The sequence below is a fragment of the Patella vulgata genome, chromosome 5, assembly GCF_932274485.2.
Source record: "Patella vulgata chromosome 5, xgPatVulg1.2, whole genome shotgun sequence".
Classification (NCBI taxonomy): domain Eukaryota; kingdom Metazoa; phylum Mollusca; class Gastropoda; family Patellidae; genus Patella; species Patella vulgata.
The window spans coordinates 18905777-18919284 of record NC_065883.2 but is presented as its reverse complement, the minus strand read 5'-3'; the positions used below and the strand labels follow the sequence as shown (position 1 = coordinate 18919284).

The window sequence follows — 13508 nt, the reverse complement described above, 5'->3', positions numbered from 1 at the left end:
TAAAAACGTAAAATAAACCCTCTGTTCAAATTAAAGATGTGTTATGTAAGATTTAGATAAAGAGGTGACGGTTCTTTCTATTAATAGTTTAAAAATAGACAGTGAAAATGAATGTTTAAAGTTTCGACAAGAATAGCGAAATATCGATAATAAACAAAGTCTCGATTTCCAATCTTTCGTTAAATGATAAAATATTGCGGATGTTCTAATTCAATTAATCTCCAAGCCAGTCAATGGTCTAGAGTGTTGATTATGGCCTTGTTAGATTTAACTCATGCATTTTTAAGTAGGAGTGTTTGTAGATTTAAACAGGCATTATGCAAGGGCTAAATCTGCCTATTACAGATCTTTCTTGAGGCCTGAAATGTTATATACGCTATTGATTAGACATGTATTAACATGGAAAGACCATATCCGATGCGATCGGATAGGTCCGATTTTAAGTAGATTAGAACGGTTCAGCCATTTAATGATTTAATCTAAAAATGGTGAAGCGAGCTAAGCTTCTAACAACCAGCACAAGGGGTTATAATCAGTGCATACATCTTGTCAAACCTTCAAAAGCTTAATATCTTCGCTCAGAATAAAGTAATTTGAACGAAATTTTGCATTAACTATTTTAAAACCAATATAGCATGAACGATGAGCTCTTTATCTAAATTTACATTAATGTATTCTTAAGTAAGCGATAATTTAAATCATTAAATTTAACATCACTCTTTAATTGGGAAATAAGTTAGCCTACTTTCGAGGATATTCAATTCGCCAGCATGAAATCACAGAACACTCGAAATCACGGGTAAACGTGTGTAACCGCCAGTACGATTTTAGCGAAATACGAAGTAATCAGAAGAAAGTTTATATAAACTACAGATATATTGTTTGACAGTTTGTGCCGTATTTGTAAGGAAGATCATTTATGTGTGAATTAATGTTGATAAATCAGCAATATGACAAGGGCAAAATTAGCAATGCAATATAGCTATTGTCAACTGATTCGGTTGACGGGGTATAATTATCAACAAATCCTTTCAATGTGAAATTGGATCTTGTGTTCAGTCTACCAAAAAATAAATAAATAGTTGGAGATAAAAACGTTTAACGAGGTAAATTAAACTATTGCAGGTATTGAAAATGCTGTTCATATTTGTGTAGACATCTGTATTAAATTAGATCTGAACATAACGATTATGCATGGACATATATCATGATCTGTAAATCATGTACCCGTATATCACTGGCCAAGTTCTTTTATATATTAAAATTGTATATTAGTTAATGCCTTTATTATTTCAAAACTAGATCATTGCAATCCCCTACTGTATATATTATTACCAGCCAAATCCATTACAAAATAAAGCGGCTCGTAATGTTTCAGAGAATGTACTAACCTAGTATTTACAATATTTAATTACATTGGTTGTCTGTTGTATATAGTGTAAAATAATGTGTCAAATATAAAATATGTTTATATAATTCTGATTGTACAGGTTACTAGAGATGTCACAACACCCATCAGTGTCAAAACACCAATTTGTACGTCAAAAATATAATTCGTTATTATAGTGGGGCAACAAAGTGTTAAATTACAAGCAATAAAATTGCATGGGAGTCCGTTTAGTATCATTTATATTAAGAATAGCACTTTAGCCACTAGAATTGTTAAAATGGCCACCATTTTACAAGATGGCTGCCATTCTCGGCTTTTCTTTCACAGAAATTTGACCACTGGACCAATTGAGAGGATTTCTTTTGTACACCCACATTTTCTTGTGGGCATACTATGCTGTCGCACATTTCATTCACTTATATGCTGTGAAGTAAACCATTTCCGAGCTACACTGAAAGGGCCCACTGAAGTCAGGATCAGTATTTGTTGGTTTAGTAGAACAATAGGCGCATTTGCTTTAAAGCGAGAATTTCAAATTTTCTAAGAAAGTCAAAACATTTCTATGTCTTTTGCTCAATAGGTTATCAAATCACTATTATACGATCATGGGCATTATTTGCCACCCTTAAAAATCTATGACACAGGAAATAACAACACAATTACCTCCCCTGTTTTGCTATTGACAACATGGGGCAGCCATTTTCCAACGTTGGAATTTGAAGTTAAAAATGATATTTTTGCCAATTTCTCAGCTGGCAATAGCGAATTATAGGATTATTCTTTAACAAGGTAGGACTGTTTATGGATACCATCTATTTTAAGGTTTTATTTTAATACATTTTAAAAATATAACTTGAAAATTTGCAATTTCCGCTTTAACTTTTACACAGTTTTTGAAAACAATACCCGTCAAACACCGGGGAACGGTCAGGGGGTGATTTAGCGCCATTAATCTCTAACAGCAGCAACTCCAATGAAACTGAACATGTCCAAACAAATATTCAAGGGCCACGTGAACGAAAGCAGCTTATATTAGATGTACATAATGAAATACAACATCCCAAGGAATTGGGTAGGGTTGTATATATAAATATAGTGTTCTAACTATCAATGTAATACAGTTTTCTCGATTTCGTTCAGCGTGCGCACTGTACGTCTTTGTTTTGAGCTTTCGAAATGGTGTTGATATTGCGATTACACGTTAAACTTTATTATACTACTTTAAAGGTGGGGGGGGGTAGAAAAGAAACTATTAATTGAATAAAGTTTAATACTTTTGATTTTCTTATTTCAGGTTTAGGAGTAGCAATGATCGTCGTAACAGGCATCGTTTGTTTATATTATACCATGATCCTAGCCTGGATTTTATACTATCTTGTCCATTCTTTTATGTCACCGTTACCATGGACGACCTGTGACAATTGGTGGAATACAGACACGTGCTTTGTTCATCAATACAGAACCGACAATTTTACCAGCACTGGTGGGAACCACACCAATAACCTTACAAGCAGTTTACGTAATCTAGTCCAATACGCAAACTTTTCATCATTGATGAATACAAATGTTTCATCGACGCATGTGAATATTTCAACCATTGGTCTTACTGCACCTGAAGAATTTTGGAAGTAAGCAACGAAGGTGTGGTACACTACAAAGTGTGTTCTGCAATCATCCGGTTTATAAAATTACAGTCCGCTTTAGCTTAAAAAAGTGTTCATCGCATCATTCATATTACCGGGCATTTTTTGAAAGATTGAAAACGCAGATTATCCCTTTAATGACCAATAGGAACAATAATCAGTGACCAGTTAGGAAATAAACTTTCGGTGTACTGATTATCCGATATCCGAATTGATATTAAACTCCGTCCAAGTCTTTCCTAGACAAATGATAAGTTTGGATTGAGGACCCCGCTTTCTGAAAATGTGTTGGGTTAGTCCGTGCATTATCATGTTTTTATTAAGTATAGAATGAATAAAAACAAGGGAATGTACGGGCTATTTCTAATTTTCTCTTATCTAGTGACATTCAGTTACTTTTTTGAATTATCAGATATCCTCTCACAGCCTCACATAACAACTTTTAGTCTTCGACGGAATTATTAGTGAGCAGAAATTCGCGCTTGTATCTGTTATCACTCGTCACTTCAGTCAGTTATATAGAAAGATAACTCGTGTTTTACTTTTGCGTTCGTCACTTCCCTTTCTTGAAAACTTCATAATGCATCTATGGCAGCAATGATCTCTGTATTAAAATTATTTTTGTAACGTGTTTAACCAATTCTATCAGTACTATCACACATGTGATAATGACTGGCACCAATATTGTCCTTATAACCATCAGTGAAAAACTCGTTTTGTCATCACAGATAGGTAACAAATAGGGCTCTCCTAGCATATTAAAACTGAAGCTATGTTTCAATGTCATCTCATATTTTTCAGCTACAATGTATTAAGGATGTCAACTGGATTAGATGATTTAGGCAGTATGCAATGGCAACTGGTTGTTCCACTTATAATTAGTTGGATAATTATATTTCTCTGTATAATAAAAGGTGTCAAATCCGCTGGAAAGGTGTGTGTTTTAAATACTAATTTACCATTGACTTGTGTTTCTGGCTGTCTTATAGGTTAAATTTAAAGACATAGCTTATTGTAGAGAATCCCATACCCAGTGAAACCTATGTCATCACAGACACGGAATGTAGCATGTAGCAGACAATTACAAGCGCCAACATCAGATGTTGGTGGCCTTTGTTTTCAATTGTTATATTATCTAATATTATCTAAAGAGATATCGCTATTACCCGTGAAATGAAATAAATACGAGCCCATCGATATTTACGGTAGATAAATAAACAATAATTGTATAAGCTTACAAGACGCAATATTTTAGACTGAAAAGCAAATACAAATTTCCAGACACAAATTGATCCAACAAATATTAATAATTCCAGTTCGAACCTAAAATATGTGTATCTATAGTTCCTGATAGTTCTTTACTGATTTCACGCCTCTATATTTATTATCTTTAAATCACCAGTCCACGACTGAAGATAGAAAGTTTCTGTGGATGAATATTAAGGTCAAGATGCTGCCTACCCTTGGGTTACTTCACATCAACTCTATAAATTATTATTTATGTGCTGGTTTATATTTTGCTTTTTTATTTAGGTGGTATATCTGACAGCTATAGCACCGTACATCATTATTACAATCATTTTAATTAGAGCCGCTACCTTGCCTGGTGCCATAGATGGTGTGAAATTCTACATAATTCCTGATTTTAGTAAATTAGCTAATCCTCAGGTAATGTAATTAATTAAAACTGATATAATTAACAGGTCTACTTAATTCCAAATTTTTTAAGTAATAAATAAAACAACCATCAGCCGTCTTATGGGAAATAATTTATCATTTGACTATAATGAATATTCTCAGAACAAATACCATTCCAAACAGTTCCTGGTTTTCCTAAATTAAGTTATTTTTCCACATGATAAAGGTTGTTTTAATGCATATCTGTTATTGTTTTATTTCAAGAATCAAATAGTTAATGGAATTCTACAGGATTTCTGATTGTATATTACGTACAATATTTCCACTGTGATTTTGCCAAATACCGATACCGTAATATGCAATAAGCACTAGCTTTATGCAGTTGTGTATTTATACAAAATAAAACATATTCATGATATTTAAACGTTTCATTCTCTTTTAATGCATTCTAATCAATGTAACAATGTTCTTTGTCACGGCAGTAAATTAGCACAATCACATTATATGGGCAACATGGCACGAAAACGAATATATGCAACACTATCGACCCCGTACTATAGCTCTCAAAATTGCTTGCTTCAAGTCGGACTTCATTGTGACTTCACGTTGTGTTCTGTTGATACTAAAACTCAGAAGCTATAGTCTATAGGAATTCTAAATAATACCCTTTTTTCAACTTGCTCGCCCGCGCCGGCTAAACGAAACCAACTTCAAGATTTGCCCAGCTTATCGTAATGATGCCCGAGTAAAACCCACGCGTGTGGTCTTTTAAACACCCCAAATGAGAATACGTCAGAAATGAAATGAATTCTTCCTAATATGTAAACTGTATGAACAATATATATCGAAATTCCTAGAACTAGATATCTGACTTTATGTCTGTTAATTTTCCAATTTGTTAGTCTACCCTACTGTGCTCTCTTGTTGATATATAATTTGAAAAGTAAATTGTTTATAAAACGTTTAATAATCTTATATTGTTTTAATAGATTCTTTCATTTGAAACAAAAACAATGAAAGAAATACATAATAGTACACAAATGAATCTATAAATGTAAAGTTTTAGAAATTGTAGGAATCGACAAGGTGTAGACCAATTCGGCATACCCGCATTGAAAATTATCTTTATATTTCTTTTTATAGATGTGGGTGCAGGCGTTGATGCAAATATTTTATTCAACGGGGATGGGGTGGGGAGGATTTATCACAATGTCTAGTTATAATAAATTTGATAACAATGTTATGAGGTAAGGATCACTCTCTTTTTTTGTATTTAAACAACTTGGCTGATAAAAACCGTGTGGAAAGATGATCAGTCCGGAGTCTTCGGTATTTCCATAATCTAATATTGTTCGTACAATAAACAAATGTAGAGAAACATTATTGTGTTCGGTACCGTCTAGCAAGTCATAAGTATGTGTTATTCAAAACTGCGCAGCCATTACCACATTGATCTGATCGCTCAGCAAAAATCACACATCGGCAATCCTACAGCTCCTTGAATACAGAAGTTCTGTTGCATGTTCTGTTAGAAGTACACCACAATTTGTTATACTGTATCTTAAACAACGTGATTAGGTGTAATCACTAGAGTTTATATGGAAATTCAACATAACATAGTCCGGCAATACGTATTTAACTATGTTACTAGACAATTAACATTTGCCACAACGGCTTGCAACATTTCAGGGATACCATCATTTTTTGTATTGTTGGAGAAGGTACAAGTTTTTATGCTGGTTTTGTGGTATTTTCTATCCTTGGTTTCATGTCCCACCAAACTGGTCTAGACATAGCCGAGATTATCCGTACAGGTAAATAATATAACAACTACCAATATTTGGAGCTTTTAACATGTGAACACATTGTCCGACATTGAGTTAAGTTTTAAAAAATGTCGACAAATTGTCACCGACTGATAAAATTTCTGCGTATATATTTCTGCCCTCAGACCTATCTCATTGTCAAAAGATTCGGCGATGATGATGTCTACCAGACACAACTGTAGGTTTAGATGTTCATTAGATGGCACTACAGAATACATCATTTTCAAAGTTAAGAGAACTGTTAATATTTGTAAAGTACAAAATATAGATATATTTTAAAACTTAAGTGGGATGTAGTTTAATGTCAAAGCTACCCAAAGGATTAGAACACTTTCCTTGTCAGGCTCGGAAACAAATTTGACTTAAATTTTGGAATTCAATTTTTATTCTTGAGCACCTCTCATAAACTGTTTAAGATTTCTTAATGACACTTTGTACACATCAGTCTAGTGGAGTATCTGCACCCGTTACAAATTACCCCTTTCGTAACTTGATATATCTCATAAATTATTCAAGCTTTTCAGTCTTTTGATACTCATTCTTAAAAAAAAAATTAGAAATTTTTTTTTAATAATTTCGCGGTGATAATTTAACACAATAATTGTGTTAAATTATTTATGTCTAGACAGCATAATACTATTTGCTTCACATGCAGATTTTGGCTGTTGATTACCAATAACACAGATATTGATATCCTTGTATCTTTTAAACCTATCAAAGTGTGCGGGATGTTGACGACTGGTTCTTTTTATTTTTATTAGGACCTGGTCTAGCTTTCATTGCTTATCCAGAAGCACTTAGTCAGCTACCAATACCTCAATTATGGGCGGTATTATTTTTCTTGATGCTTGTTTTTGCTGCACTGGATTCAATGGTAAGAGATGCGCTTTCTTATAACATGTTGTGCATATTTTTCCAAGACATATTCCCATTTTTAGATTGATAGATTATACTGTTAGAAAGCCCATATATATAACTTAATTTATATATGGAAACATACTTTTCTCTGTGAAAGTGAACCAATTTTCTTCAATTACTATGTCATGTTAATTAAAATCGGCCGTGCCATTACTATGATCTTAAATCGAAAATGCGATCTATCATTTAGATATAAAATAAGTAGTTGAATAATGCTTATATTCCCTTTCAAAAAATGAAATGAGGTTTAACGTCCTACTGTTCTGCTCCGACTGGGCTAATAAAGACGGACCTTCCACAAAACAAACCATGTAATATTTATTTCAACATGTAAGCTATATTATCGGCAAGATTATTAACAATTTCATTTATTAATAGTTTGTTAATGTGGAAGTATGCGTAACGGCAATAACAGATTTGATCCCAAAATCAACTCCAAAACTACGCTTAATGATTACAGCAGTCACGTGTTTCCTGATGTGTTTGGTTAGTTTGATATTCACATCTCAAGTAAGTTGCATGGATTATTTAAAATGCATTTCTTTTATCAATTTCTTTTTATTCTTATATTCATTTCTTCAATATTATTTTATCCATTTCTCTAATTTTAAGCCCATTTTCATTCTGGAAGGAAACAAATAAGTTCTATGGATCATTTAAATGCATCCTTTCTGATGCATTTCTTTTTATTCTGTTATCAATTTCTTCCAATAAATTTTATTCGTTTATCGGTTTCTTCAATGTTAAGCTCATGAAGTGAATATATTCCAACATTTCCAAACCCAGTATTATAAATACATCCACTTGATTACCTGTTCACTTATTAGAGACCGCCTACGTTTACTACAGTCGAGACCAGTTGGCTTTTCTAGAGATGTTACTTCTTTTCCTAATAATTATTTCTAATATTAAGTTATTACGTATTCGTTAATTTTAGGCAGGAATATATATATATCAGCTTGTAGATTGGTATATGTCAGCCGTGACTGTCTTTCTAATAACAGTTCTGGAAGTTATAATTATTGGATGGATATATGGTAAGTATAGTTAAAATATTTATAATATGTATATTATGTTATAGGTTATTTTGATTATTATTCTCTTACTATATTTAATAGCAAACGTTTGTGAAGTTTCGTCTTTTTTATTTGAAGGTCTATTGTGTATTTTTGTACAGGTGTATATTGTGTATGTTTGTACACCAAAGGGGTATATTGTGTATTTCTGTACACCACAGAAGATATAGTATAATTGTTTTAACCTTTTAGTCCCAAAAATCGTTCCTTGCTGATTTACTATATCAGTTGTATGTTGGACATCTTTCTTTGAGCTTTTGCAGCTTGGCCCACTAAGTTTCTCTCGCCCGAGATCAAGTGGAAGATCTCTCACTTCGTGTAAAAGGTCAATTGTTATATTACCCTATATTCTATGGAATCTACCCAGATGATTGTCGACAAGCACCGTAGTCGAGTATGGAACAGATGAGTGATCTGCATATTAACATAAGAGTGCATTGTCGACAAGCACCGTAGTCGAGTATGGAACAGATGAGTGATCTGCATATTAACATAAGAGTGCATTCTATAGAATCTACCCAGATGATTGTCGACAAGCACCGTAGTCGAGTATCGAACGGATGAGTGCATGATTTGTATATTAACATAAGAGTGTGAATCGGTCCATTCCCCATGTATTTCATTCTGTTAAGGGTTTGGATGTGCAGCTAACAATAATGCCATCGATATGTGACTTCCATGTCAGTCGTGAGTCGAAGGTCATCCAAGGAAGTTAGTCTCTGATTTAAATTCTAGTCTTGTGTCGTCAAATTTAACCCTATTTTCCTATTGTTATCAATCGGATAGAACAGCATTGCTGTTGTCTTTCCTTCCGATATTTTGAAACCCCAATTATTTGCCTACACTATAAACCTCAGAATGCCTCGTTGGGCATTTTTGTCCAAACGTGGCAAAAACGTGCTAATAAAATTTTTGCCACAATTTTGCCATGTTGTAACGTGGTAAAAACAAAATGCCACGTTGGTCTGGTGTTCCAAAACGTATTTTTTTTTAAATTGCCATGTTTTTGGAACGAGGTATTTTGACCAGAACGAGCCTGTTCATAAGTTTGGATACATGATTTTTCAAAAGGGTTGGGGTGGGGTTTAGCCAAACCAAAGTTTCGGCGAGCGTATCGAGGACAGCATAACATTATTTACTGACACTTTGAAGCGATTATGTAGAGAAAAAAAAACACAAGGCATAGTCGACTAGAAATGACATTCTTTGTTGCAGTTTCATATATTCACACATTATTTCCAACAAAGAGATGTGAGAAATGAAAAACAACCAAATTCTTTGTTGCAGTTTCATATGTTCACGCAATATTTCCAACAAAGAGATGTGAGATATGAAAAACAGTCAAATTCAAAGCGGAGCGAACTCAATAATTGTTTTTAGGCCTTTGAATATTATTAATTACAAATATGCTGTTCCTTTTTTTTATATAATAAACGATATTATATTTAATATATCTTATGAAATTTTCTGTAATTGGCACTCAGTTGTATGTATAAAAATTGCAAAAGCAATTAAATTAAAATCCATCGAAAAATGAAATAGGCACAATTTATGTTTATATAATGACATGCAAAGCGGGGCGATGCGAACAACTATATTAAAAATGATAATTACGTTTACATCCTTCAGGTAACCGGCCTACGTCTGGATTCTTATATAAAGGGTCGATCTGGAATATATTTTGGAGAATAAAACTGCTTCATTTTGTGTTAAAAGCCATTAAAATCTTCTACCTTTGGACCGAGCAACTAACTCAATATACATGATACGTTTTCATCTTAAACCCGTCGTTTATTATATAAAAACAGGAACAGCATATTTGGTTTGGCTGAACGCGTATCCAACCTTGTGATCAACCTCGTCCTGGACAAAATACCTCGTTCCAAAAACATGGTAATTTAAAAAAAAAAAACGTTTTGGAACTCCAGACAAGCGTGGCATTTTATTTTTACCACGTTACAACTTGGCAAAATTATGGCAAAAATTTTAATACGTTTTTGCCACGTTTGGACAAAAATGCCGAACGAGGCATTCTGAGGTTTATAGTGCTATTTCGAAATTTGTTCGTAAAAGTGCCGATTGGGCATACTGCCGAGCATAGCTTGGTAGATCGTTTATCATTATATTGTAGAGAATTATATTGTAGAGAATTGGGCTGATGACGGAGCCTTGTCGTGTTCCATTTCAAATTTTTCACTCATGCAGTTTCCTATCCCGTACCCTAATATGCCTATGCGTTTTATTTAGAAAGTCATCTATCCACTTATACATTCAGCCTTTGTGAAGTTTTTGTACAAAACCGTCCAACCACACTAAGTCAAAAGCTTTGGCTAAGTCATAGATAGTGTTTGACTGTAAATACCTTTGTTAAATCATGTTGTAGTCTGATAAAGTGGTATGCAGTAGATACATCTGCAAGATGGCAACTTCGTTGATTTCTAATGATGGTATTGCTTTCGAAGAAGTACTTCAACCTATTTGTGATAACGGTTTTTTTTTAAGTTTACAGAGTGCTGAAATTCGGCTAACAAGTCGATAGGACGATGTTCGTTCTTGTCCTTATCATACTTATGCATAGGAATAACTGAAGTAATATTCCATTCTTGTGGAGTTTTACGTTCAGACCATAAGAGATTAAATATATCTAGGACTGGCGTCAGTACTTTCTCGAGTAGATTGTGTAGCATTGTGTATTTAACACAGTCTAGCCTTTCTGCACCGTCGTGTTGAAATATATCTAGGACTAGCATAGCGTCAGTACTTTCTCGAGTAGATATTTTTAGCATTGGGTATTTAACACAGTCAAGCCCCTCTGCACCGCCGGGCTTAGCTCGCAATGCCCTTTTTTAGTTCATCCTCAAGCGCTTATTGTACATTTTCTGTTTTCTATAGCAACAGATTAGAAACCGGCGCCTTAAATTTGTATACTTTATATTTTTATATCAACAGGAGCGGGTCGTTATTTTGATGATATGGAAATGATGCTAGGAAAGCGACCATTGTTCCTGTTTAAGATTCTCTGGAAATTTATAAATCCTTTAATTCTATCTGTAAGTTTTCAGATTAGGTTAACACGAACTCGCACTGGGTTGAGACTATCAAAGAACGTAGTGCTAGTCATTTTATTTTTTTATTAGCTTAAAGATCATTATGTCATGGTCAGTGACATAAAATCCATATTCCAAAATGATATCTTTATACTAGTGAAACGAGCATTTCAACCACCTTCAAATCTAATCTCGCACGTGTGGTATCTTGGTTCTTTATTAATTGGAAGATCAGAATACATGTACACGAATACTCTGCCTCTGTGTTAAAACCCAATGTGTATGGTAGTGGAACTTCCATGTTATATACTCAAGTCATGTCCGTCCTACCTCATGGCTTTTCTCCGGGTCCTCTCTTTTCCTAGCACTGCCAAAGACCTCTACGCGCAAGCATTTGTTAGTCCTGAAATGACCCCCATGAGAACCCGTTCCATATTTCTTTCTGATTAAGATCAACGTTCAACTGTTTACCATACCTCAATTTATGATTTCAGATAACTCTTGTATTTACTCTAGTTCAGTATCAACCACCCACTTATGGAGACTATGTGTATCCATCATATGCTAGTGCTATAGGATGGATTATAGCTTTAATATCTGCTGTACCTATACCTATATGGATGATCCGAGAATTCATTACTAGAAAAGGTCCATGGTTACAGGTATACTTAAGAATAGACTAAAAGTTAGTTAATCTCCTTGAGTGACTCGATAAATCAGACTGAAATTCAGGTTTCAATAAATTAGAAATGGGAAATAACTCTTGCGTCATTAACGTCAATACCCACGCGGAAACAACGTGGATAAGCAATGGATTGAAAAACATAAGTACTACGCAAATGTTTTAGCTATGTAAAATCATAATTACGGATTCCTTACATGCTGTTTTTCTTGATCTAAGTTAAACTGCACATTGATCAAGTTTTTACTGTAGAATGCTTATGGTCAATATTTCGGAGGGCTAGCGACTTTACTCCTAATAGGTAATCTTCAAGTCTCCAATGTAACTGAATATCGTTCAATCTTTCGCGAATAAAACTTCGCTTACTCTGACAGTAAGTGCAACACGACCGTACACCTCATAACAAATATTCACAAGAAGCCAATGATACAAATAAATGTCAAATTATATTGCTTATAAATAATTTTATGGCCCTGTGGGTAAGGCGTTGACTCGGCGAGTAAGAAGTTGGCTCGCTAACCCGGAGGTCCCGTGATCAACCCCGGTGTTGGCCGAGAAAGATCATTGGTGATACAGGACAGAGTGCGTGGAATTCGATATGAGTAGGTCGTAGCGCTGCTGTCCAGACACAATTATTCCCTCATAGCACACTTTCATTAGTTTAGTCGGAGCGGGACAGTGGGAAGTTAAAATCCATTTGGTTTCATTTCTGCTGATTATGTGAATAAAGGGTTACTTTGAATACCAAATAGTATTTTACTATTATATGCTTTGTCATTGTTTTCTTGGTGATTATAGTTGCGTTATTTTGTTGGTCCAACAATTGGAGGGCAACATATTCCACCTGTCCGATTTCAGCACATGTTTTCTTTGTTTATTTCAGAGAATAAAATTATCATTTCAACCCAATGAAAAGTGGGGTCCTGCCAAAGATTATAAACTCGCAATACAAGCTGATTGTAAGGAACTACAGAGTATGAAATCTTGAAATAGTACCATATTCATTCAGGTACACAAAGACGATGTAAAAATAGAATTGTTGGTTTTCCTTCCACACCATTCTTCTCTTGTTTTAATTATGCACAGATGAAAAAGTACCACTTACGTTTTTTAAGAACGCACGGTTGGAAATTACGTGATTTGATTACAGTTTTTCAAGGAATATTCAAATCAGATTGTCTGTAGTAGCCGTGGTGGTTTAGTAAGTAGGACAATAGCTCGCTGACCTGGGGATCCTGTGTTCGATCCAGTTGTTGACCGAGAAAGTTAATCGGGATTTCGCGGCGTA

The 13508-nt window shown here is 34.2% G+C and overlaps 1 protein-coding gene and 1 long non-coding RNA gene across 2 annotated transcripts; both read left to right on the top strand.

The window, feature by feature from the left end:
* The first annotated feature begins 2931 nt into the window (after positions 1-2931).
* Positions 2932-4695, top strand: LOC130012972 (uncharacterized). The gene is made up of 3 exons (XR_008788223.1): positions 2932-3018; positions 3835-3967; positions 4567-4695. It is a non-coding gene; the product is annotated as an uncharacterized LOC130012972 (long non-coding RNA).
* Positions 4696-5818: 1123 nt separating this feature from the next.
* On the top strand, positions 5819-13281 carry LOC130012971 (sodium- and chloride-dependent GABA transporter 1-like). Its single transcript, XM_056101243.1, has 8 exons — positions 5819-5918; positions 6361-6485; positions 7259-7371; positions 7794-7925; positions 8353-8452; positions 11441-11541; positions 12033-12200; positions 13104-13281. The coding sequence occupies exons 1-8, from the start codon at positions 5833-5835 to the stop codon at positions 13206-13208; spliced, it is 930 nt and encodes a 309-aa protein (XP_055957218.1). The 5' UTR covers positions 5819-5832; the 3' UTR covers positions 13209-13281.
* The last annotated feature ends 227 nt before the right edge of the window (positions 13282-13508 follow it).

Excerpts from the sequence above, each read along its gene's own strand:
- LOC130012971 (XM_056101243.1), top strand. The coding sequence starts at position 5,833 with ATGCAAATATTTTATTCAACGGGGATGGGGTGGGGAGGATTTATCACA. Across the intron at positions 6,486-7,258 it reads AGCCGAGATTATCCGTACAG|GACCTGGTCTAGCTTTCATT; the intron begins GTAAATAATATA and ends TATTTTTATTAG. Across the intron at positions 12,201-13,103 it reads GAAAAGGTCCATGGTTACAG|AGAATAAAATTATCATTTCA; the intron begins GTATACTTAAGA and ends TGTTTATTTCAG.